Here is a 23,061-nt window from a genome sequence, read left to right on the forward strand (position 1 = left end):
AATACATTTCAAACTGTTAGGGGTGATGTCAACCCACCTCAAGTTTGAGGTGTTTCTGTACTATAACTACAGCACTCAATCTTTTTTTGAACAAAACTGGAATTTATTCTCAGTGTGAATGAGGACATCCAAGAAAGCTCCAAGAACTGCTGAATTCCTTGCTTTTATTACGAAAATGAGAATGATCACTTTGATCAAAATGAAAAAAGTTTGCTCACATTGTGTACATGAAAAACTCTAGATACAAAAATCATCCCAAACACAGTTTGTGCTTCTTAAAAAAAGAATGCAACATCATTTTGCACTGCATTTTAATTTTTGACCCTCCCCCCCCCAACGTGGAATAGAAAATACACGTCACAGCTTTCAAAGGCTGCCACCTCCATCTGAAGAGTTTCAGCCATGACCCTAGAACAAAGTAATCTGGGATTTGCTCACTGGGGCATAGAACAGAATCACACAATGGAAATGGGTGAAGTTTTGGTTGGGAAGGAGAGCAGAACAGGTCAAAGAGCTGCTCATCTCCTGAGGCAGCCTCTGGGGCCAACAGACATAAAAACTGCTTATTTTAAAACAACAGGAAGGTTTACTGATTAGATCCTAGCATTGCATTGGGCTTATGGGGCAGGATGGTGGCTGCAGGGGTTGCCCCAAGCACCACTTCCGTCCAAGGCGGAGTCAGCAAGCTGCACAAGCTGTGCTGCTGTGAGAATGCATTAAAGAAAGGCTTCAACACCCTGCGCAGCAGCTGTGCGAGGGGGAGTGAGAAAGTAGGTAGCAGCCTCCAAGGTCAGCCAGGGGCAGGAGGTGCTGTGCACTGGATGTACCCCCTCAGCATGTAGGGACACACAGAGCACGTGGCTGCGCCCCATGGCTGCTGCAGCCCAGGGAGAGTGGCCCACCCTGGTGCAGGAGGTCGGCAGGAGCTGCAGCCCAGAGGACACCCAGCCAGATCACTGCCTGCACCCATATGGGAGAAGCTGAAGGCAAGGCTCCTGAAGCTCCCGAAGGCAAGGGAAGGGTCCACACTGGGCTGGGAAGAACGTGAGAAAGGAGGAGCAGAGAAGGAATACTACAGCTTAGATAGAAGAATTGAGACAGACGCTGAACCTGGGAAGAAGGTTCTCAGTTTGCTTTTACTTCTCACTGCCCTACTCTGTTATGAATTCATCTTCTAGATGCTGAGTCTATTTTGCCCACAGTGGTAAGGGGTGAGCAATCTCCCTGTCCTTGAGACCTCAACACACTGAGGTGGTGGGTTTTTTTGGGAAATCACACTTTCTCCACGTGGCCTCAGGAAAAATGAGGGGACAGCTTGGTGGGCAGCCAGGGTCAGCCCTCTGCAGGGATCATTATGAGACTGAACAAAATGCTTCAGACAGCTCCATAAGTTAGTGCAGGGAATTAAAAAAAATGCATTTATGGTAAACTAGAATTGTACAGATACCAATTTATCAGTTACCAGCACACAATTCTTGCTTCACACATACCCTGTGAACATCAGCTCATTTTACATGCAAAAGACCAAAAAGCAGGTATTACAACAGTTCTTTCACAACCCTAATTTAGAAAAATATATTTTACTCTTTGTTGATACTGCACAGTGAACTTCACTCGCTCTTCTGATCAAGTTGAAGGAGAATAATACTGTCCATAATTCCATGCATTCTGGTAATTGTACTAGGAAAAAAAAAAAAAGACATGAGATAAGTCAGTCAGAATACCTTGCTCCTTTAAGCTGATACATTATCTTTCCAGAAAGGCATACAGAACTTCAGCACTTTGTCATTTCAGCTGCCCTGAACACAGCAGCCCCTGCAGCCACACAGGTGTCACTGTGCTCTATGTCACAACCTGTACCTCAGTACCTTCCGCTTGGAGCTTTGCATGTGTCCTGTACCTCAATCTGATACAAAGGGTGGAACAGCTGCAGGTGTTCCCCTGCAGTGCAAAGCCTATCGACCCTGAACTGCCTTACAAGAGCAGCTGGAAGTCAGCTGTGCTACTGAAGTGAAATAAGTGTCATTCAGTTGCAAAAATAGTGCAAGGCAGATACTGTTGCCTGGGATGTTTTTGTCTGTATGAACAGGTGTGTCCATCCCGTCAGAGAGGGCTTCTGTCTGATCTTCTCCACATAATTTGAAATACAAGAAAAGCACCCAGGGATGGACTCAGCACTTCAGCAACAGCACAGAGACCTTCACCAAGGAAGGTACAAGTCTGCTCGTCCCGTGGCTCTGGCTGACAACAAGGGGCACTCCTCCTAACCCAGCATGGGCTGGTCTCCTCGCACTGCAGAGTTGACACAACTTTCCCCACCTGGCTTTGGAGTGAACATTTGTCCTTAACACAGACAGTTCTAGAACAAGTTACACAGCTGCCTGTGCATCTGTGAACACTGCTCTCATTGGCTTGGTGAGCTCCGTACAGCCTAAAAACAAGTTTCCATTGCACTGCTTAAGCAAACATTTCAGCTGCCCCTCTACTACTCAGAACAAACAAGGCAATGCCCATTCCAAGCCCACAGCACGTGATGCACATCCCAGCTGACAAGTACCAGCACTATCCACTTTCAGGATTAATCTCATATAGACAAGGCAAGTTTCAATGCTCTGACTTTGTAATCCTCCCCTTGGTCAAGACACACAATGACCTGTTAGTGTAGAAGCAAGCAGAGCATGCACTGGAGGTGCTGCTACCACAGGCCCAGCAACAAGAGGAAACTAAGCTTATTAACTTACTTTGTGTCCCTATAGGGGACAAAATGCCATGAAAGAACAGCCTCTGATCTTGCACGCACTATGTACTAGTGCAGAAGAATGCATACTGAGACATTACAGGAAATACTAGCTGAAGAAATTAATGATGAAAACTCTTATTAGTTGCTGCTGTACTTCCCTTCATCTAAATAGTTAGCCAAGCTGTTATTTGCCCCACGCTAGAGAGAATTATTTTACACTTATGTAATAGGATAAAGAGCAACAAAAGCAAGATGAGATTTTATTCCAGCCTTTCCTTAACACTGACACTTGGCCAGAGGTAAAGAGAAGTCCCCAGGAAAACAACAACTTGCATATATCCAGAACGTGCACAGTAGGAAGAAAAACTGAAGCACACACTTACCTGATACCAGGCATTATAGTTGTATGCTGCCTGATTGACCTGCATGTCTCCATCCATCATCTGTGCTGATGCCATGGTTTGCTCATCTGTGAGCATTTTCTTCTCATCTGGCTCCTCCGATCTGCAAAGTTAGCACATGCTTGTGAATGGTACCTTACATTTTGCAAACGAGTGAGAAATGCTGTAACAGACAGGAGTAAGCAGCATTTCCAAAGTCAGCATCCTGTTTAAATGGGATAATGCAACAAGATTTTGAGGAGGACAGTGATATATGCTACCTCAGAACAACAGTCTGCTTTTTAAATCATGCTGGTGCTCCAACTGAGACATCAACTCTGTGCCCCTACTTTGAGCTTTTGTTACTTTTACCAGCATTCTTCAGTTTTAGTGGAAGATAACTTTCAATCACTCACCAGAGGAAACCTCTTTCCCATTGTTTAAACCCACAGTACAGCCCTAGGGTATGCTTTTAAGCAATTAAGAAGCAATTTTGTTCTTGTAGACAGTCAGTTTTAAAGACAACACTATTTATTTCACAGATTAACAAAAAAACAAACAAACAAACAACCCCAAACCACCAGCTTCAGAGGCTGCTCCCTGAAGTATTTCTGCAGCATCAGACAATGTATCAGGGTAGTACATGCTCCTGCTACCTGGCTGAATCATCTACCAGTTAGCTTACAAATCAGGCTACCCACCCGTTCTCTGCTCTCCTCTTTAAAGTATCCTGCTCCTTCAGAAGTGCTTGGTGCTCGTCATACGCATCCAAAAGCCTGAAGGAAAAAAAACACAAAGTGCTTTGCTCACCATGTTAACAAATTTAAGCACAAGCAATCGTTTTAAAATGTCTACTTCAAAATGTAGAAACACTACAATATTCTAACCCAGTGACCCAAAACAGATTGAAAAGCCAAGAAAAAATAAAGCAAACAAATTCCACATCTTAATTTGAAGGGAAATTTCATAAAGCACAGTAAGAATTTTCTCAAACGTTAGCTGAGAAATCCCCAACTTGCCGAACTTCTTGCACTGCCTGCAGTTCTTTTATAACCAAACTTCACAGAGGTTTCCAAAACGTGCTGCTCCTTCCAGCAACGGCATCACGTCACCTTGGTGCTGATGCTACCCACACTGCACTGATATTCAGGAATGGACATTTCTTTAAATACTGGCAATCAGTATTATACAGAATGAAATCTACAGCAGAAAACATGTGGGCTTTTCTCCAACAGGAAATGACAGGTTTATTTCCTGCAGCCCAAGAGAGCTGTGCCATTGGTGCTTTATGGATGATGGTGTACTGCTGAGTGAAAGTCTCATTTCCTTTCCTAATTCAAACTCAACCAGCTAAATACCATTTCAGCTGATGCATGCTACAGTTCACAAGGCATCACATGAAAAATGCTTAATCTGTCAGTATTGCTCTTGGGAAAAATGTTTCTTGCTCTTATTCTTCCTTCTGTAGTATCATTTGCAAGCTTAACACTTCCCTTTGTTTGGTCTACTTCAGACCTGAAAGCTGCAGTGCCCAGTTGCCATGTGAGCTACAACGCTCAGAGCCAGCAGAAGTTGAGGACAGCTATTGCTAAAAACATACAAAGCAGAAAAATGAACTCCTGCTTCATCTTGCCAAGTTACTTAGCTGCAATATGTAAATAAAAACAAGAGCTTATTTTACAATAGAGAATCAAGACAAATAAAGCTTATCTAGTGTTTCAGTAAAAGCTGCACTCTCACATGATTCTCCCATGTAAGTGTATGGCACTGTTAACGCTTCTAAATGCAGGGGAAGGAAAAAACCAATACTGCAGTTTTGGGATCTCAAGCAGCTGCTCACAGGGCACAGCAGTACATCTCATAGCCATGTCACAAAACATTCTCTTTGGGAAGCATCCTCCTTTAGAAAACTTAGGAAAAGAAAACTACAGCAGGAAGTTATGGGTGGTAAGAGCTCACTCTGAGGCATCCTGAGGTATTGCAGAAAAAAGGGATGATTTTCAGAGAAGAGATTCCTACTTCAAAATAGGACTTCAGTGTGGAAAAGCAGCTACACCTCCAGAAAGAACTGTGGTGGAAATAAACAGCTTTATGGGTGCACTATGCCATCCCCCTCCCTGCTGCTTCTACAGGCACTCTGTGACCTTAGCTTGGCCACTGCACACACTGTATCTTACTTGTTTACATCAGAACCAAAATCTTCAAGAAATTCCACTTTTCGCTGTGAAAACGTAACCCTCATTTTTATAGACAAAGAGCCATTAACAGCTTTATCAAAACAGCTCAAAATGTTTTCTTCATTTTGTGTGAGATCACCACAGTACTCCATTTCAAGCAAGTTGAGGTACAGTTTTGTATTTTCCTGTACAAAAAAAAAAAAAGAAAAAAGAATAAAATCAGAACTTGTCAACCTGTTGCATTAGGTATTTAACACTGACTGTGTATCTACTGAACACATTCCATAAAAATGACATCACGAGGATATATTACAACAGCCAACATCAGCATTTTGTTTTCATACTGGTCATCTTTGATCTGGTTTGGTGCACAAAAGGATCCAGGTGATCCAACACCACAAAAACAGGTGTTGTGTGGAGCTAGCAGAAGGGCTGCAGCAGTTACACAAAGCAATCCCAGAGTAATGCCTACGTGACCAATTTGGTTTGCCTCGAGATGGGAACACTTCCATCATGTTTATAACTCCTAAAAGGCAGAATGAAGCAAATCCCACTTCCCATTAAAGAGTTACAATTGCAAACTGTAAATATGGCAACATCAGTTTAGAGGGACTGGTGTCTCCATGCAGTAACGAAACATCACATACAGTTACAGTACCTGTCATCATTGTTGCCATATTTTAAGAAATGGGGAAAAAAATACCGGTTTGTTTTTGTTTTTAGTACAGCAAAGAAAGAACACATACTTTGTCGATTTCTATGGCATCTGACAGCACTTTTCTTGCCTTTGGAAGATTTTTCTGCACTTTGAAGAGGTGCCGAGCTAATTTGATGGCATAGAATGATGATTCACTAACTGACTTGGCATTCCTAACAGCTTCTTCCAGCAGGCGCTCAGCTTCTTCCATGTTCCCATGCCTGCGCTCTAAGCTCACTCTGCGCAAGCGAACCATTGCTAGGCCTAGAATGCACTCCTCAAAGGTCTTCAGGATTCTTCTCGCCTCATCGATGTTGCCTAAAACACCAGGGAAGACACTTTAAAATATGACACTTCCAACTGCTTCCTTCAAACAGAACCCCTCCCAGGAAAAGTTAACTTCGCTCTTACCCTGCTGTTCCTCAAAGGCAGCCCACAGCATGTGAACCATCGGTTTCTTAGGAAGATGTATTGTGCAAGCCCTGCTGTAGACATGCCTCACTCCTTCAATACTATGATTCTCCATGTATTTGGCATACTATAGTTGAAAACAGAGCAGAGATTGAATAATTTTACAGCTTATATTTGCCTTTAAGTACAGGACAGAAGGATAAAATTCTTTTGTTTAAACCCATTCAGCACCTTTATTGAACCACTAGACTAGTTTCTGTAAGGAAGGACGTAGAGAGGCAACGAAGTTGGCATATGCAGCAGTCAAATCTGGTTGCAAGCAGACCATCTCCTAATGCAACAGATATAGTTATATATGAACAACGTTCGACAAGAGTACAAAAGGTTAGTCACCAGGTCAGTGTATGCCATGGGAACAGTGGCAAACCACCTCCCTTACCTTAATCCAGAAGTCCTCATAGAGGGCACATGAAATAACACATCTCTCAAAGAGGACCACAACTCGTTCATGCGTCCCATTTTCTATCTCAAATTCTAAGTACTCTTTCCAGTTTTTTAGCTGAGCTTTCTCCAGAGGTTTCACGTGAAAGTAAGGCCTCTTTATCTGCAACAACCACAGGATGTGAGGTAAGACTAACAAGCACACAGTCAAGCCGGTTAAAAAACAACCACACACCATTCAAGTCATGGCATTTTATAGCAGGACTTCAAAATGGCACCTTATTGTCTATTCAAGTCAAGTGGGGTGATCCCACTTAACTGAGAAACATTGTTGACAGCTCCATTTTAATCTAAAACTTGGTTTACCCAGAAAGCTTTGAGTGCAAATGTACACAGAATTTGAAGAAGGTGACAGTTACTACCTTGCAAACCCTTCCATTGCAATGTAACAGTAACGTTATAAGCAACAATTACTGTGCACAAACATACTGTCCAAACACTCACCACTGTACTAATAAACATCCTACAAGTCATGTTCCAAATTTGGTTGAGAATCATGGCAAGGACAGACAGCATTGATTTGAAATCTATATCAAATATTTAAAGTAAGTTGATGATTCCATAAGCAGTGAGACTGCTAGGCCAGGTTGGATGGGATCCTGGGCAGCCTGACCATGTGGCTAAGTTGGAACCACAAGATCCTTAAGGTCCCCCCCAACCTACACCATTCTGATCACTGTCAGATCTGATCTGACTGCATTGGCACTGCTGCCAGCAAAAGCTGGGCTGGACTGAGCTCAGCACAGGAAATATAAACACTGCTCTACACTAAGCATGGCAAAGCATCCTTCCAGAGATGCCCTTTCTTTCTCTTCACATTTAATTTTACTTGATTATTTATTGCCCATACTGCAGTTCCACCTCAGTATACACTCCTCATTCAAGTGTTGAATTATTCTAAGTGTTATCACAATTAAGGAGGAATATTCAATCCCTCAAGGCACTCCAAATTTAAAGCCCATCATCTCCCTGTGATCCTTACTGAATCCTACTGTGAGCCCCGGTAGTTTGTTGTGGTGATAAATTCAGATACATGGTTGCTGCTAAAAACTAAAAATAACACAGGTCTGAGAGGCCTTTATCACTACCTGACATCTGCTGCACATCTTCCCCATCTTTGTTGTAAAGACACGTTCAACTTCACATTTCACACTCTTTATAGATCCAAAGTGTTAGTGTCTACACAGCAGATGCTCTCTTGGTAGAGCAGGTAGAGATTCTGGCCAGGACTGTTACAGAATAACTTGTTTCCAGGACATTTTCCATGGCACTTAGAGCATTCTTTGAAGCTTCAGTAACCTGTAGCTAAACCTGAGCCATTCACTACCATTCTGTGCCATCCAACAGCACACCTGAGCCTCACTTCCTCGTGAGATGCTCTCTGTATCCTTTGCTTCCCTCCAGGACACACACCTGGCACAAAGGAGATCTGCAACACCTGCAACTGGTGACAGCCATTCAGGCTGTGGTGTCCATTCACTGGAGCTGACTGCCTGCTAGGATGGGCCATGGTATAAAACTCTGAGTTCCCTTGGCTTATAAAGCACCTTGCCTACTTTACCAAAGCACAACAAGGAACACAGAAACAGGTCTGAGATCATGTAGGCTATTAAAAAATCTCTGACCATTCCACCCACAGTTCTTGGAAACAATGTGCTCTTTGTTCTTCTCTCATATTTTCCTCCTTTCAGTGTTGCAACACAGTACCATGCTCACCAGAAAACACTGAGAATTGAAAACCTCAGGCTAGTTTGTCAAAAGGAGTTAAACTTAATTCTACACAGAAAATGTTTTCTACTTGCTGTGATCAAATTCTTAATTTAATTAATTAATTTCAACATGTTACACATGGGAGCAGCATGTTAATGATGGTTACTTCTGGAAAACAAAAGCTAAATGATTTTAGATGCAAGAATATAATCCAAAAATACACAGGCAAACCAAAATTTGTTTTTTCTTTTAGGATATGCCTTCCTTTCAAATTAATGAAGGAAGAAGGTAGCAATTCCAATTATTGGGTAACACTGCATGCACAAAGCAGGGCTGAATTACAGAACCACACAGCTGTAAGGTTGGAAGGGACCTCTGAGGACCATTAAGTCAACTCTGCCATCAAGCAGGCAGTACTGTAGCATCACAGCACTGCACAGCTCCTGGTATGTACAATTAAAGGCTGCTCAGTGAAACAGCGCGACACTAGCCTGCCTCTCTCCAAATACTGCTTTTACAACCTCAGATGACAGAGCTGACCTCACAAGCTGCTTTTGACAAGAGCAGCAGAAAAGTGAAGCGAGACCTTTACTCTAAGTCCCACAGGAGTTTAAACTGTAAGGCCTAACTGTTACTGAAGCTCTTAATTCCCAGTCTTACGTTCAGAACTCTTGCATGCCGCCTTACAAAGAAAAAACAAACTTACCCCTTCTTCAAATGTCCACCTCTTACTGACTTCATGTTCATTGTGATTGAACATTTCCTGATGAATCTCAATGATTCTGTGCCTCATGTTCTCTATTTCAGTGATTAGCTAAAACACAATTGTTCAGAAATGTAACACAAGGAGATGCTGCATCAGCTTTGTAAACACACTTTATGACAACAGAACTATGCATAAATCAAAAGTAGCACGGATGCATTAAATGCTGCACAAAACAGCTTGGGGAAGGGAGGAGTATTACCCCGATGATGCCTTGGTTCTTAGTGCAACCCAACTAAAGGTTTTCTACGTGAAGTTTTGGTCTTATCTTAAAGATGAGCTCCATTTCTTTGACACCTACGGAAGTGCTGTTAGAGCATGCTCTACAGACAAAAGCTGTCTGTCTATAGCATGAGGCAAGGAGCAGTGATATGCAAGAGTAAGGGAAGAGATCCCGACAAAAACTCTCTGCATATGTACCTTGGCAGGGTCAGTTATATCCTCGGTACCCGAGGGCAGATCGTCGCCAGCCGACGCGTCGCCCCCTGCATGGCCATTCACAGATGCCAGCTCTCTGCGCAGCTGAATAAACTGCTCAGAAGTCAGCAGGTCTCGAGGCAAGTTGTTCTGGACATGGTCTTTAAACCTAAAAGTAGTCAGAAACACATCAACACTAATTTGACATTTTATGCTTACATACTCTGCACAATCAGAACACAATAAATCCTCGTCAGGTTCTAAATCACCTTACTGATCTAGAACACCACTGAGCACACACTTCTGAAAACGTATACACAGATGTTCTATATATCTTCTACTAGATATATCTACTTTATAGCATAAAGTAGATATAAAATAAATACTTTATATATGGTATATATAAACTATACATATAGTGTGTATATATATACACACACAAACTTCTACTATATATCTGATATTCACGTTTCACATTTCAAAGAAAAATGAAATTATGAACTTAAATAATGAAAATGGACCACTTAGATCTGCAGAAATTACAAGGAAGATTAGTGCATAATTTAACCAGGGCTTCTGGTTCCCTCCTAACCTCTCCATACTAATGTAGAGCTCAACTATCTAAAACTTAGCTAAGCATTTCTATTTATGCTTAAACTACATGATGACACCAAACTCAGTAGTGCAGTTGATGTGGCAGAAGGAAGGGATGCCATCCAGAGGGATCATAGAATCACAAGGTTGGAAACGACCTGCAAGTCCACCTAGTCCAACTGTCCTCCCATCACTACTGCTACCACAAACTAAACCGTATCTCGCAGCTCCTCGTCACTGCCAGGGACGGCGACTCCACCACCTCCCTGTGCAGCCATTCCAGTGCCTGACCACTCTCTGAGAGAAAAAGTTCTTCCTCATGTCTAACCTAAACCTCCTGTGGTACAACTTGCGGCCATTTCCCCGGGTCCTGTTTGTTGCCTGGGAGAAGAGGCCAAACCCCTCCTCATCACAGCCTCCCTTCAGGAAGTTGTAGAGTGCAATGAGGTCTCCCCTGAGCCTCCTCTTCTCCAGACTGCACAATCCCAGCTCCCTCAGCCGCTCCTCATAAGGCCTGTGCTCCAGACCCCTCACCAGCTTTGTTGCCCTTCTTTGAACACGCTCCAGGGCCTCAATGTCTTTCTTGCAGTGAGGGGCCCAGAACTGGACACAGTACTCAAGGTGCAGCCTCACCAGAGCTGAGTACAGGGGAACAATTACTTCCCTACTCCTGCTGGTCACACTACTTCTGATACAAGCCAGGATGCCGTTGGCCTTCTTGGCCACCCAGGCAACACTGCTGGCTCATGTTCAGCCAAGCATCAACCAACACCCCCAGGTCCCTTTCCTCTTCAGTCATCCAGCCACTCGTTTGGTGGGACAAAGGGGAATGGTTTTAAACTAGAAGGGAGATTGAGACTAGATGTCAGTGTAGGTTTTCACTGAGAGGATTGTGAGGAGCTGGCACAGGCTGCCCAGAGGCTGTGGGTGCCCCATCCAGGGAGATGATCAAGACCAGGTTGGATGGGCCCTGGGCAATGTGATCTGGTACTTGACCTAGCAGCTGGGAATGCTGCCTGTGGCAGTGGGGTTGCAGCTTGATGATCCTTGAGGTCCCTTCCAACTCAAGCCGTTCTGTGATTCTACGAAAGTGTTTTTCCACAAGTGAGCACTGCATGAGGTATTAAGTTTTAAAAAGGTCTCATTCTACAAGAGCTTTCATTCTATGATTCTGTTTTTTCCAAAGACTGACAATTCCAAGGCATTCCTTTAATCTGTAGAAGAATTTGAGATCTAAAATCGTATTTCTAAAATGTGCACCGGTACTGTAAGATAGCTAGTGAATATGTATGAATAAATAAAAGAGAACTATTTTAAACTGTTGCCTCAAGTGAACATTTTCACATACAAATAAGTAGGTTTGCACACGGTTAAGAAATTCACAGCATTACCTACATCTTTGTTTCCTCTTTACCTTTGGAAGTGATGACTGTAGAGCTGTGTTGGAATTCCAAGGATACGATCATATATGGATGTAACTTCCCTCAGGTTTCCCTGCTCATCTTCCCAGTTTATATACATTTCCCACAGTCTGTCAGAACGGAAATCTGTCCCAGCAGCTAAAACTGCATGTTCATAGGCTCTGAAAAATAATTTAGTTGTTTCTGGATCAGTCATAGAGCAAGGAAGAAAAGTTCTAAGAAAAGTCCTCATTTACTCGCAATCGTACTTAAATTGCTTACTTGAAATTTTTCATATTATCTTCTATATGTCAGATGTAAGATCTCTAGAAATTGAGAAGGTTCCCACTTGCACTTCCTCCCCCAGCCCCTTAGCTCAGACACACTCATCTGACTGCACTATGCAACTATACACACATCCTTCTCGTACCACTTACTCTGCTTTCAACTTACCCTCGAATAGTACTGTTAGCTTCAGGATCATCAGGGTCCAAGGTGTCTTTTAAGAAGTTTATATAATGTATCCAAAGATCAACACTAAGAGGAATTGCCTGAAGCCCTCTGCGATAAACCTATGAAGAGAATGTGAACTGTACTTCAAATACTTAATGGTGTCCTAATAGAGAGGCAACACTGTGTTATCCGGTGAACCTTAGAAATACTAATTACTGGAATTTTGTTTAAATAATCTACCATTACCATTCGGGTGGAGGTTGGATAGAACATGGCAATGTTCTGATCTCCACGTGCAGGTCTTGATCTTCAAAGCGCAGCGGTCCCTGCATTCTGACCAGGTTGTGTGGGCAGGCTTTGGGGTATAGACCATAGGGCACAGACCCATTAGATCATCATTGACAGCGTCTGACCAAAAATGCAATAAGATGTAGCAATTGTGACCAGCAAACCAACTATATTGTTTTGAAAATGAGTAATAAATGTAAGTGAGAGAAAAGCCCTGCCCTACTTGTTAAGCTGCAGTGTAATACAGAGGCTTGCACTGCAAAGCTTGACAAACTGTAGAGGTTTAACGCACCTGCCAACAAAGAGAGAAAACATTAGCTACAAATGCCACAGAAGTGACAAGTGCAAACAAAATCCCTACAAACCTGACCATACATGGCAGGTTCTGGCAGCCAAATGACTTGTGGCAGCTCAGTCATTATTTGGCTAACAGGATCAGTGGCAACAGCTTCATCCAGCTACCTACGTACCTCATCGGACTGCTTGATGTTGTCATGTCTCTTCTCTAGGTCTGCATACTTCTTCCAGTACCCATAGCAATATGGATAGTGTGTGAAAAACTTGTCAAATGCTTTCCTGGCAGCTGGTAAGTGGTTCTGCAAAGAAGTACATAATAGAAAGGTAACAGACTGTTTCCAACACAAAGTTTGAAGAACAAAACAAGCATCTAGCTTGTCTAGCATCTTGTCCTGGTACCGGGTGCAATCAGACCAAAGTTACACCTAATGCACTAAGCCCAGCCCAAAGACTGACCAACAGAAGTGTAAGAACAGGGCAAACATGCAACAAAGCTTCCTCAGAAACCTTTCCTTGCCACCTTAATTTGCAGTTCAGAGACCTCCTTAAACAGAATCATTTGGACATTACAGTCATGCACTGTGTGTGTGTGTGTGTGTGTGAATTTACACAGGCTCAACAAGCAACAACATAAACTTCTGTTTTCACATATCCTGCTGCAGGAAGCCCCACAGGTTATCTACCTCTCATGAGAAAAGACACTGGTCCTTGTTTGTTGTGGTGCATGTGGCTAAGAAGGACCACACTAACACACGGCAGGTTACACACAGCTTGTTCTAATTAAAAACTGAGAAGAGTGTTACAAAAGTCAAGCACAATCAATGTTTTAAGTAATGCTGAATGTGCTGCAGTGCACAGCATTCAAAAAGCTAGCAAGAATTTTCTGTTTACATACAGCCAATTATTTACTATCAAAAACTAAGTGCAAAGATACATTCACCTTTAGAAGCTGGAACAAAATTCTTGCAAGAGTGAAAACAAACAAACAAAAAAAACCCACGTTATTCCCATTTTCAAATTAGTTATTGTTTCAGCACCATCTTAAAAATAGCTGTTATTTGATGATCTTGACAACCACCTTAAAGTAACGCACACCAAAGCCTGATGTACAGTTCTGATTTGTTAGTGGAACATCCAGGAGCTAGTTTGGTTTTGTCTGGTTGTTTCTGGCAGACCAAGGAAGCAGGGGCACACACACACTAACTAACCTCTTGCTCTACATACTGCAGTAGATAGACCCATCCTGTGAAATCCTGGGGATTGTCCTCTACTACTTTCCAGAACTTGTCAAAATCTGGAGGGAAGCCAGCCTCAATATCTGTTGTCTGTAAACTCCCAATATTTGGAATTTCACCCTCTTCTTGTGCGTTGTCTTCATTCAGGTCAGGGGAACTATCAGGTGATTGTTCCATCTCAGTTACACTCATAATTTCTGTGCTGAAGTCCATATTCTGCTCTTCTGTTGCTGTTTCAGCACCATTGCCAGTGCTGTCATTGCTTACAGTCGGTGCTGTGGTTGTCTTCTCCTCCTCTGTATTATCTGAGTTCTGCATAGTTGAGTTTTCCATGCTGTCCTACAGAAATAAAAAGATTTCATATTCAAGCAGTGAAAATTCAAGCAGAAGTTGGCTGTGAAATAGCAGCCCGTGTAGTCATTAATTCAACCACAGTACTTCAGGAAGTGGCAGTAAGAGCTGAGAGTGCTCCCATTCAAAGGGAGGGGGTGGGGGAACCACTTAATCCAAACAGACATTACTGACATCAGAAAGCTGCCTGCTGGCTGCCTGCTGCAAAGTGTCCCTGGGTCAAGCTACAAATAAAGAGCTGTGTCTATACAGATTCATCCATTTTGTTATCTTGAAAGCAATGAATTCATGTTGATCTCTCTCTTGTTCTAATGAGAGTGTAGAAGGCTCAGAAAAGCCTAAAAAGCTCTGAAGAAAATTGGGATTTTACCTCAACAGCCTGAGGATGGTTTCTAGTTTAACCAGAAACAGAAGTCTGAACAGATCCTTCCACCATCAGATGGAAGAAGGTATCACTTGAGCCCAATGTTTCCTGATTTCAACCAATGCTCCCTGCATTCCATTCATTGCAAACTTTCACCAACTACAGCTGCCTCTTTCAGCCCCGCTCACAAGTCAGTGTCAGTACCAGCCCTGCATTTTAACACACAGATGCAAACACGTCGTTGTGGATTTTCCACATCATTATCACAAGGAGCTATCAAGCTATAAAAGTGAACAAATACAGTTTTCCCGTATGGTGTCAGTTTATTCCAAGCAAAGAAATCCATTAAAATGTATTCATTAAAAAAGAATTCTCCTACTCAGTGCAGATCAGCATCTTCTGGCAAAATGAATCTGTTTTGATTCTTGGAGAAAAACAATGTTGGTAACACAGCTTGTAGCTGTTGCTAAGCAGTGCTGTACAGAGCTGAGGCCATCCCAGCCTCTCAGTGAGGGTTGCTGGGGGACCCAAGGAGCTGGGGGATGGAATCAGGACAGCTGGCTTAAAACAGCCAAAGGGATATTCCATAATGTATGGCATCAGGTGAAAGGAGAGTTCTGAGGGGGTTAGAGCTCATCTCGCTGTCTTCCACTCGCTGGAGGACATCAGTTGGTGAGTGGCAACTGCTCGTGCATCTCTTGTTGTACACATATATACAGTCACAACTACTATGCTTTTTTTTTTTTACCCCCCCATCTTAGTAAACAGCTTTATCTCGACCCATGAACTCTACTTTGGCTTTTTTCTCCCACTGAGGAGGAGGGCAGTGAGCAAACAGCTGAGTGGTGCCTAGCCATGTGCTGGGTTAAAGCACACTGCTATGCTCAGGGTGCCCTCACCACCTGCCTGAACTGGCCCAGGTGATAACCTCACAGAACAGAGCTACTATCAGCTGCGGACTCAGTGAGCATGAAAGACATCTGTATACACCAGTGGGCCACAACAGACAGGTCAGCAGCTCCTTGTGTGCAGTCACACAAAAGCCAGGTGGCTGCCACCTCCTCCTGCCCCTCAGGACAGACTCTGCCTGCCTCCCACTCCTCACTTTGATCCCGCTGCCAAACACTGCCCTGCCCTCCTCCAGCCCCTGCCAACCTCTGCAAGCCACCAGGGGAACCACCCAGCCAGGCTCTCAGCTCAAGCCACATCCCAATGACCAACCCATCCCAGGTTCTCCTTACAGAGTAAGATAACAAATTCTGAAAAAAAAAAAAGTCCCACCCCCACTTCTTATCTCCAGAATTCTTAAGCCACCAGTAACAGAATGGAAAAGAAACTGGCAAAGGAAACGTGCCTGTCCCCTATCTTCATTGCCTGAGCTAACAGCTGATGTTTGCCGAACAGCTCAGCACGTCAGCTGACTCTGAAGTAGTTTTAGAAGGTCCATGTGGGCCTACTTTGTAAGTTTTCTAACTGCTGCTTAAAAAACAAGAATTATTTCAGCTCCCTACCGGACACATCATCAGGCAATCACATAAACAGTGTCTTTCCTGTATGGAAAACTACTCATAAATGTGTATCTTTATGTGACAACCGAAATCCAATAGCCACACTTTGACCATGGCAAGCACTTCACTGCCCTTCTGTTAGCAGGAAGGATGCCTTGTGTATGATAAGCAGTTTGCCTGTAATGGGAACCAGTTCTTCCCAGTTCTTCTTTTAGCTTGGAGAAGAGAAGGCTGTGGGGAGACCTCATTGTGGCCTCCAGTACTTGAAGGGAGCGGATAAACAGGAGGCAGAACGGCTGTTTGTGAGGGTGGATGGTGACAGGACAAGGGGGAATGGTTTTAAAGTGAGACAGGGCAGGTTTAGGTTGGATATGAGGAGGAAGTTTTTCGGCCAGAGGGTGGTGAGGCACTGGAACAGGTTGCCCAAGGAGGCTGTGGATGCCCCATCCCTGCAGGCATTCAAGGCCAGGCTGGATGTGGCTCTGGGCAGCCTGGGCTGCTGGTTGGTGACCTGCACACAGCAGGGGGTTGGAACTGGATGAGCACTGTGGGCCTTTGCAACCCAGGCCATTCTATGGTTCTATGATGATGAACTCTGTTAGCCTCCTAATGTCTTAGAGCTGGAAGCATCCACAACCTCCTTGGTCAATCTGTTCCAGTGCATCACCACCCTCTGTGTGAAAACCTCCTCCCAATAAAGCTGCCCTTACAAACACAGCAATTTTGTGATCTAAACTTTTCCTGAGATCACAGAATCACAGAATGGCCTGGGTTGGAAGGGACCTCAAGGATCATGAAGCTCCAACCCCCCTGCCACATGCAGGGTTACCAACCTCCTCATTTAATGCTAGACCAGGCTGCCCAGGGCCCCATCCAACCTGGCCTTGAACACCTCCAGGGACGGGGCATTCACAGCGTCTCTGGATGCACCTCACCACTCTCTCTGTAAAGACTTTCGCCCTGACATCCAACCTAAATCTCCCCTCCCTCAACTTAAAATCATTTCCCCTCGTCCTGCTGTTATCAACCCTTTCAAAAAGTTGATTCCCCTCCCCTCTGTAAGCTCCCTAACGTGGGATGGATGGGGATGGATGTTCCCCACTTCTGTACTCAACTTCCAACTCCTCCAAGTCCAGCCATGCCCTCAGGTTGGGAGAGAGAAAAGAGAAGAAAGAAACAAGGACAGAGAAGCAGCGCTTTCCACAAATCCACACAGCCACATAACAGAACAACTTAATTCCCGGAGTTGTAACAGCACTCAGACTAAGGCAGATCGCTGTACCGGATAACCGCACGACCCGCTTTCCAGTCGCTCACGTCCGAACCCATTTCTCAGCCGGTCTCAGAGGCCCATCCCGCACACGGCAGGCAGTCACACACACACACACACACACAGCCCGCACTCCCCGCCCCGCCCGGTGCCGCGTGGCTCCCGCCGCACGTTACAGGTTACGGGCTGCAGGTCACACGTTACCGCTCGGGCGGGACGCACGCTGCGAGCACCGACCCGCGACGCAGCGCAGCCGCCCGCTTACGGCGCCGCTCGGCCATCCGGCGTCCGTTCCGGCACGCAGAGCTCAGCTGAAGCGCCTCCCCCCCTCGCGCGGCCGTCCGTTCCCGCAGCGATCAGCCGCACGAGGCCGAGGGCCTCCCGCCCCGCCGCCCGCTCCAGATCCGCCCCGCGGGGCCGTTCCGCGCCGGGCCGCCGGGCCGAGCTAGGCCCGACTAGGCCGGCCCGGGCCGCCGGGCGACGGAGGCGCGCCCCGCCCGCCCCCAGCGCGCTGCCCGGCCCCAGCCGGAGCCGGCGGCCCGGCCTCCCCCGGCCCGGTCGCGCACCCACCTCCGCGGGGCCGAGCAGCGCAGCTCCTCGCGCGGCGCCGGGCCTGAGAGAAGAGAGCGGGCCGCGCACGCGCACTGCGTTCTGCGCCTGCGCACAGCGTTCTGCGCCTGCGCAGCGCACGCGCGCTGAGCACGGCGTCCGGACCGCGCGTGCGCAGCGCCGCTCCCCGCCCGCCCGCCAAATGGCGGCGCTCCCCTCCCCCCCCAACGACCCCGAGGCGAGGAGGCGGCCGTTACAGAAATAAATCCGTTTATTCTCGTCAGTTCCCGTGTAAAACGCACGCAGCACCGGCGGCTGGGCCCGGGCTGGCCGAGCAGGGCGGACACGGCCGCGTTACGCGCACAAACGGGCGCGCTGCTCCGTGCGTTGCCCCCGGGCTGCGCTCCGTCCCGCACGGCGCCCAGCCTTGGGCACGGCCTGCTGATACTGCGGGGAAAGAACGGCCCTGTGCTCTGGGTGCGCCATCAGCCCTGCGCCAGGTGCGGTGCTCGCAGTCCCAGTGCTGAGGGCGGCAGCACGGCCTGTGCTCACACGGTGACCCCGGCAGCAGCTCCTGTGCCAAGCGAACGCCAGCCCGGCAGCTGCCATCTGCCCCCCTCAGCCCACACGGCCCGCTGGCTAGGTGGCCATCTCCAGGAACTCCTCCAAGCTCCTCTTGATGTGCGGTGGCTGAGCTGCAGCGTGAGCGAGCAGGCTCGGCCCCATCTGTGCAAAAAGTGCTTTGGACAGTTTGGCTGTGGCTGCGCGGATGTTTCCTCCCGCTCCAGGCACAGAGCCGCTGCTGGTCATGGTGCCCAGGAGGTGCCAGAGGACGACTAAAACCTTCTGCTCTACAGCGTGAGGCTTCCGTGGGTACAGCTCCACAACCAGGTCTGCAACAAAGAGAGCAGTTATTTATTATTATTGGCTCCCTTATAACATACAACTCAGAAGTGAGCCCCTGCCTTGAGAGAGGTGTAGAAGTACTGAATACAGTACAGTACAGAGCATCTTTTCACAGCAACTAATAAAGGAAGGCCGTGAACAAAAGCTTGTCCATTTTCACAGCAGCGTGAGCGGTCCAATAAAAGTTAGGAGCTTTCCCTACAAACAGCCTTTTCATCTTCTCTCAGGTGAAGGGCTTGGAGAATATGGCCTATGAGGAGACACTGAAGGAACCAGGGCTGTTCAGTCTGGGAAAAAGGAGGCTGAGGGGAGACCTTATTGCTCTCTTCCAATATCTGAGAGGTGATGGCAGCAGAGGGTTGGTCTCTTCTCACTGGCGACAGGACGAGGGGAAATGGCCTCAAGTTGCACCAGGGGAGGTTTAGGTTGGGTATCAGGAGGAACTTCTTTACAGAAAGGGCTGTTCAGCACTGCAATGGGCTGCACAGGGAGGTGGTTGAGTCACCATCCCTGGGTGTGTTTAAAATCCATTTGGATGTGGTGCTCAGGGCCGTGATTTAGCAGAGGGTTGTTAGAATTAGAGTAGGATGGTTGGGTTGTGTTGGACTCGATGAACTTTCAAGATCTTTCCAACCTGAGCAATTCTATTATTACACAGAATAGAATCATCTTTTCTTTTGTCAATACTAGCTTCACTGTGCATTATAAGGGGGAAAAATTTGACAACAGATATTGTTAAAGGTCACAGTGCACTGTGGCAGATACACAACCACCTCAGCCTAGCATAGCTAGGATGGTACACAAACAAACAAACGTGCAAAGCAAAGCAGCACCTTACCAGCAAGCTTTTCAGTGATGTCTTGTTTTGCTTTTCCATTCAGAAATTGGACTTTTGTGCAGAATGGCTGCAGAAGCAAATAGCTGTCTAAATTCAAAGAACAAAACAAATTAAGAATTGTAAGCAAAATTAAACACTCTGGAATCAAACATGATATTAAAAAAACAGTAGCTAAGAATCTTACTTATGATGCATTAACTCCAAGAATAAAGGTAATTTATTTAAGGGAATATAACCATAAAAGGATAATCTTAACAAGCCCTAACTCCAAGAGTCTGGTAAGATGTAGCATCTTCCTTTTAATGAAAATAGTAACTTTTTGCTCCAAGGCCAAAACAGTTAGAAATGATAACAGTTGTGCCATATACAAATCCCCAAGTCTAGTTCTTTGACCTGCTTAAGAGCTTCAGTATTCTGACATGCTGCTGGGTGATGACAGGCTTGCTAAGCAAACATAACAAACCCACCTACACAGTTAGGACAAGTCTAGCTGTCTGTATTTCTGTATGGAAATAGCACAATGACTTGCATGCTTTAAAATGCATGAGAATAAAAGCAAGGATGCATTAAACAATGTAATGACTGAATGGAAATTATTGAAAAGAGCAACTCCTTACATTTAAAACATAATGCAATTAAAACTCTTTAAAATTAAGAGAAAATAGATTACCTAAGTGTTGGCACAGAGCCTGAATAACATCTGTTGCAGCTGCGTAGATCCCTGGATTTTTGGAGTTTAGGTTGTTATCTACCATTGCAGGAACTAACATGTTGATAACTGGTGATAAATTGTCTTTCAGCAATGGAATCATCTTGTGCATTGTCTCCAAAGCAACCTGATTGACTTTGCTGTTTGAGTCATGTAAGCGAGACTTGAAAGCATCAAAGATCTGAAAATGTATCCAAACAGCATTCATCTGAATTAATAAATATTTGAGGTGGATATTATGTTTCCTGCTTTTTTGTTACACTTCAATTGTTCACCACAGTAAAAGATGGCTCTGATATGCAAATACTTGGGATTATTTTTTTGGCAAGTAAACCAACACTCACTGTTTATTTTTATACTGTGGACGCCTCAACGGTACCCAGCCAACTTTATCTGAATTTCTGGCTTTGCTCTACAATGTACTAGAAGTATATCAACCATCTGTAGCTTTCATACAACTAAGATTATTGCAAGCAATTATTTTTAACAAGATGTAGCTCTACTTGGCAAAAAGAACATCCACTAGTATCTTTGAAACGTGTTTGACTTGTATTCTATAGCACACAGTGACATGGTTATCTTAATAACTGATAAACCCTGCTATCATAACCCCTAAGCATTACTACAAGACATGCAATAACATGCTAAAATGTAGGGGATCTTTTTGCCTTTCAGAGGCATTAGGAATAGGCATCCTTCACAGAAAAAATCTGAACTCTTACAATTTGTTCACACTGTGTCTATCTTCAAGTTCCTAGATCAAGCCCACCATTCTAAATTTCACCTCTTTACAAAAGGAATCTCATCTTAAGGATTTAAACATCAACAGTTAAGATACCAAGAAGTTTCACAGCAGTATTTTATTGATCTGCAGCAAAGGCACTGCACTGTTAGAAGTCAATCTCGTTTTTGTTCTCATTAATTCACAACTGTTGGACATCACCACAGTATTTCTCTCCCAGAGGAACTCTTTTCCTCCTGGAAAGGATACTTACCCTAACTGTTATATCACAGTAAACACCCTCCCCCACTTTCTCCAAGATTAACAAAGCTAACTAAACTTGCAACTCTCTGTGACAATGTCTCATACCTTGATTTATCCATCCTGCTCTGCCTGTAACCTGTCCCTGTTTTGATATTTTCTCAGCAGCACAACACAGTATCCCAGAAATACTTCTGTAACTGCTGTCTAGGTGAAAACTTCCAACTTCTTCCTCCTGTTTGTTGCTTTTACTACCTTTGCAGCTTACACCTCTCCTCTTAAAGCACACCTTACCCATCCCTCAGTACTTTCCTGTTAATCAGACATTCTTATCGAAAGAAAGAATCATGATTTTTAGCAGAAAATTCTGTGATGGAATTTTAAAAGCCTTTTAATTCAAAAGCTGTCATATGCTTACCTTCACAATGTTCACAACAACAAAGTCTTGATTGTTCTCTGTATCTGATAACAGTTGTTTAATTCCATTTATTCGATCGCGGAAGTCTTTTGCATTCAACAAACCTACAATGTCCTTCACATATTCTTCACTTTCCAGGGAATTACGAGGAACTGGTTTTCTATTGACTTCACGTGCTTCTGTAGCCTCTCTGTGGAAAAGGAAGAACTTAGTCAGCAAATACATCAGCAAGCTGAAATGAGTCTTTAGTCTTAGACATTCCCTTCCTGTGTAAGGGCAAATGCAAAAGCAAAAAAAAATCTTATCAAGCCTGGAATTAATTATTCTGAATAGCAGATACTGCCTGAAAGAAACCTGTTCCTGAAAGACACCCTAAACCCAGAGGCAGTCACAGAGCCTATTAACTCTATATTCTCAGATACAGATGTTCTGGCCTGGTTTGAGTCTCCTGTGCTTTTTTTTTTTTTTTTTCCTCCTTTCCACATCAACAGAAGACCTATTAGAAGCCAAAACTGAAAACAAAAAAAATGGAGAGAGTATGGTGTAAAGTCTTCAGAATCCCCAGTCAGAATTTAACTGAATACTTCGTGTCCAAAGGCACAAACAGACCATTTTTACTGAAGCTACTACTAGGCATGGTGTTTGTGCAGAGCTTGGATGGCAACATCTTGAAATGATGGACCTACCACGAACTCCAAGTGGTTTTTGTGTTTTTTTTTTGTTTTTTTACACTGTGCATTTCCATAGGCAGTCAACAAACAAATTAATTTCAAAATGCAGAAAGCCATTTTCATATTAGCAACTATCCTGTTTGAAAGAACTAACTCGGGACATGCCCAGTTTTCTCATTTTCTTCTTGTATGTTTAACCCTGTTGTGAACCTTTCAATGCTCACTTCTCATCATGAGATGATTCTCCTAGAGATGAGTTACCAACAGGATAGAATACTCAGGAAGATTGTTACCTGTCAGTGTTGTTGAGAGCATCTCTGGAAGTAGACGATGACCTCGAATGTCCAACACTACCGGTATGAGAACGTCTTCCTTTTGCTGAGGGGGTGTCTAATGGCATCTCTCCCAAACCCTGCACAAAGATGGAGCTAC

General features: G+C 44.7%; 2 protein-coding genes and 1 non-coding gene across 6 annotated transcripts in view; all 3 read right to left on the bottom strand.

Annotated features, from left to right (window-relative positions):
• Positions 1–1,430: 1,430 nt before the first annotated feature.
• Positions 1,431–18,279, bottom strand: PRPF39 (pre-mRNA processing factor 39). 3 transcript variants are annotated; one of them, XM_031602333.2, is made up of 14 exons: positions 18,127–18,279; positions 14,037–14,402; positions 13,002–13,127; positions 12,244–12,362; positions 11,805–11,972; positions 9,800–9,965; positions 9,323–9,430; positions 6,845–7,009; positions 6,406–6,532; positions 6,044–6,312; positions 5,298–5,482; positions 3,822–3,896; positions 3,124–3,244; positions 1,431–1,680 (listed from the first exon to the last, which is right to left on the bottom strand). In XM_031602333.2, exons 2-14 carry the CDS (start codon positions 14,394–14,396, stop codon positions 1,627–1,629), a joined length of 2,043 nt encoding a protein of 680 aa, XP_031458193.1. In that variant the 5' UTR covers positions 14,397–14,402; positions 18,127–18,279; the 3' UTR covers positions 1,431–1,626. The 3 variants fall into 3 exon arrangements, with proteins under 3 accessions (XP_031458193.1, XP_031458194.1, XP_031458195.1); XM_031602334.2 differs by lacking the exon at positions 18,127–18,279 and adding an exon at positions 17,761–17,915; XM_031602335.2 differs by lacking the exon at positions 18,127–18,279 and adding an exon at positions 17,569–17,734.
• LOC116234633 (small nucleolar RNA SNORD127) lies at positions 5,888–5,973 on the bottom strand. Its single transcript, XR_004168160.1, has one exon. It is a non-coding gene; the product is annotated as a small nucleolar RNA SNORD127 (small nucleolar RNA).
• A 79-nt stretch (positions 18,280–18,358) lies between the features above and the next one.
• TOGARAM1 (TOG array regulator of axonemal microtubules 1) overlaps positions 18,359–23,061 on the bottom strand; it is a 32,721-nt gene continuing 28,018 nt past the window's right edge. For both annotated transcript variants that reach the window (XM_031602341.2, XM_090141962.1), the window contains 5 exons: positions 22,923–23,041; positions 21,959–22,148; positions 20,520–20,739; positions 19,850–19,936; positions 18,359–18,998 (listed from right to left, as the gene is read on the bottom strand). In XM_031602341.2, the coding sequence (XP_031458201.2) occupies positions 18,745–18,998; positions 19,850–19,936; positions 20,520–20,739; positions 21,959–22,148; positions 22,923–23,041 (870 nt within the window). In that variant the 3' untranslated portion in view covers positions 18,359–18,744. The remainder of the gene's footprint in view (positions 18,999–19,849; positions 19,937–20,519; positions 20,740–21,958; positions 22,149–22,922; positions 23,042–23,061) is intronic.

Source organism: Phasianus colchicus, chromosome 5 (genome assembly GCF_987193195.1).
Source record: "Phasianus colchicus chromosome 5, bPhaCol1.hap1.1, whole genome shotgun sequence".
Lineage (NCBI taxonomy): Eukaryota > Metazoa > Chordata > Aves > Galliformes > Phasianidae > Phasianus > Phasianus colchicus.

Bases quoted from the DNA above. Each gene is read 5' to 3' on its own strand.
- PRPF39 (XM_031602333.2), bottom strand. From the start codon at position 14,396: ATGGAAAACTCAACTATGCAGAACTCAGATAATACAGAGGAGGAGAAG. The intron at 6,313-6,405 runs GTAAGAGCGAAG...CTGGTGTTTTAG, and splicing joins TGCCTTTGAGGAACAGCAGG to GCAACATCGATGAGGCGAGA. The intron at 1,681-3,123 runs GTAAGTGTGTGC...TTTTTTTCCTAG, and splicing joins ACTATAATGCCTGGTATCAG to TACAATTACCAGAATGCATG.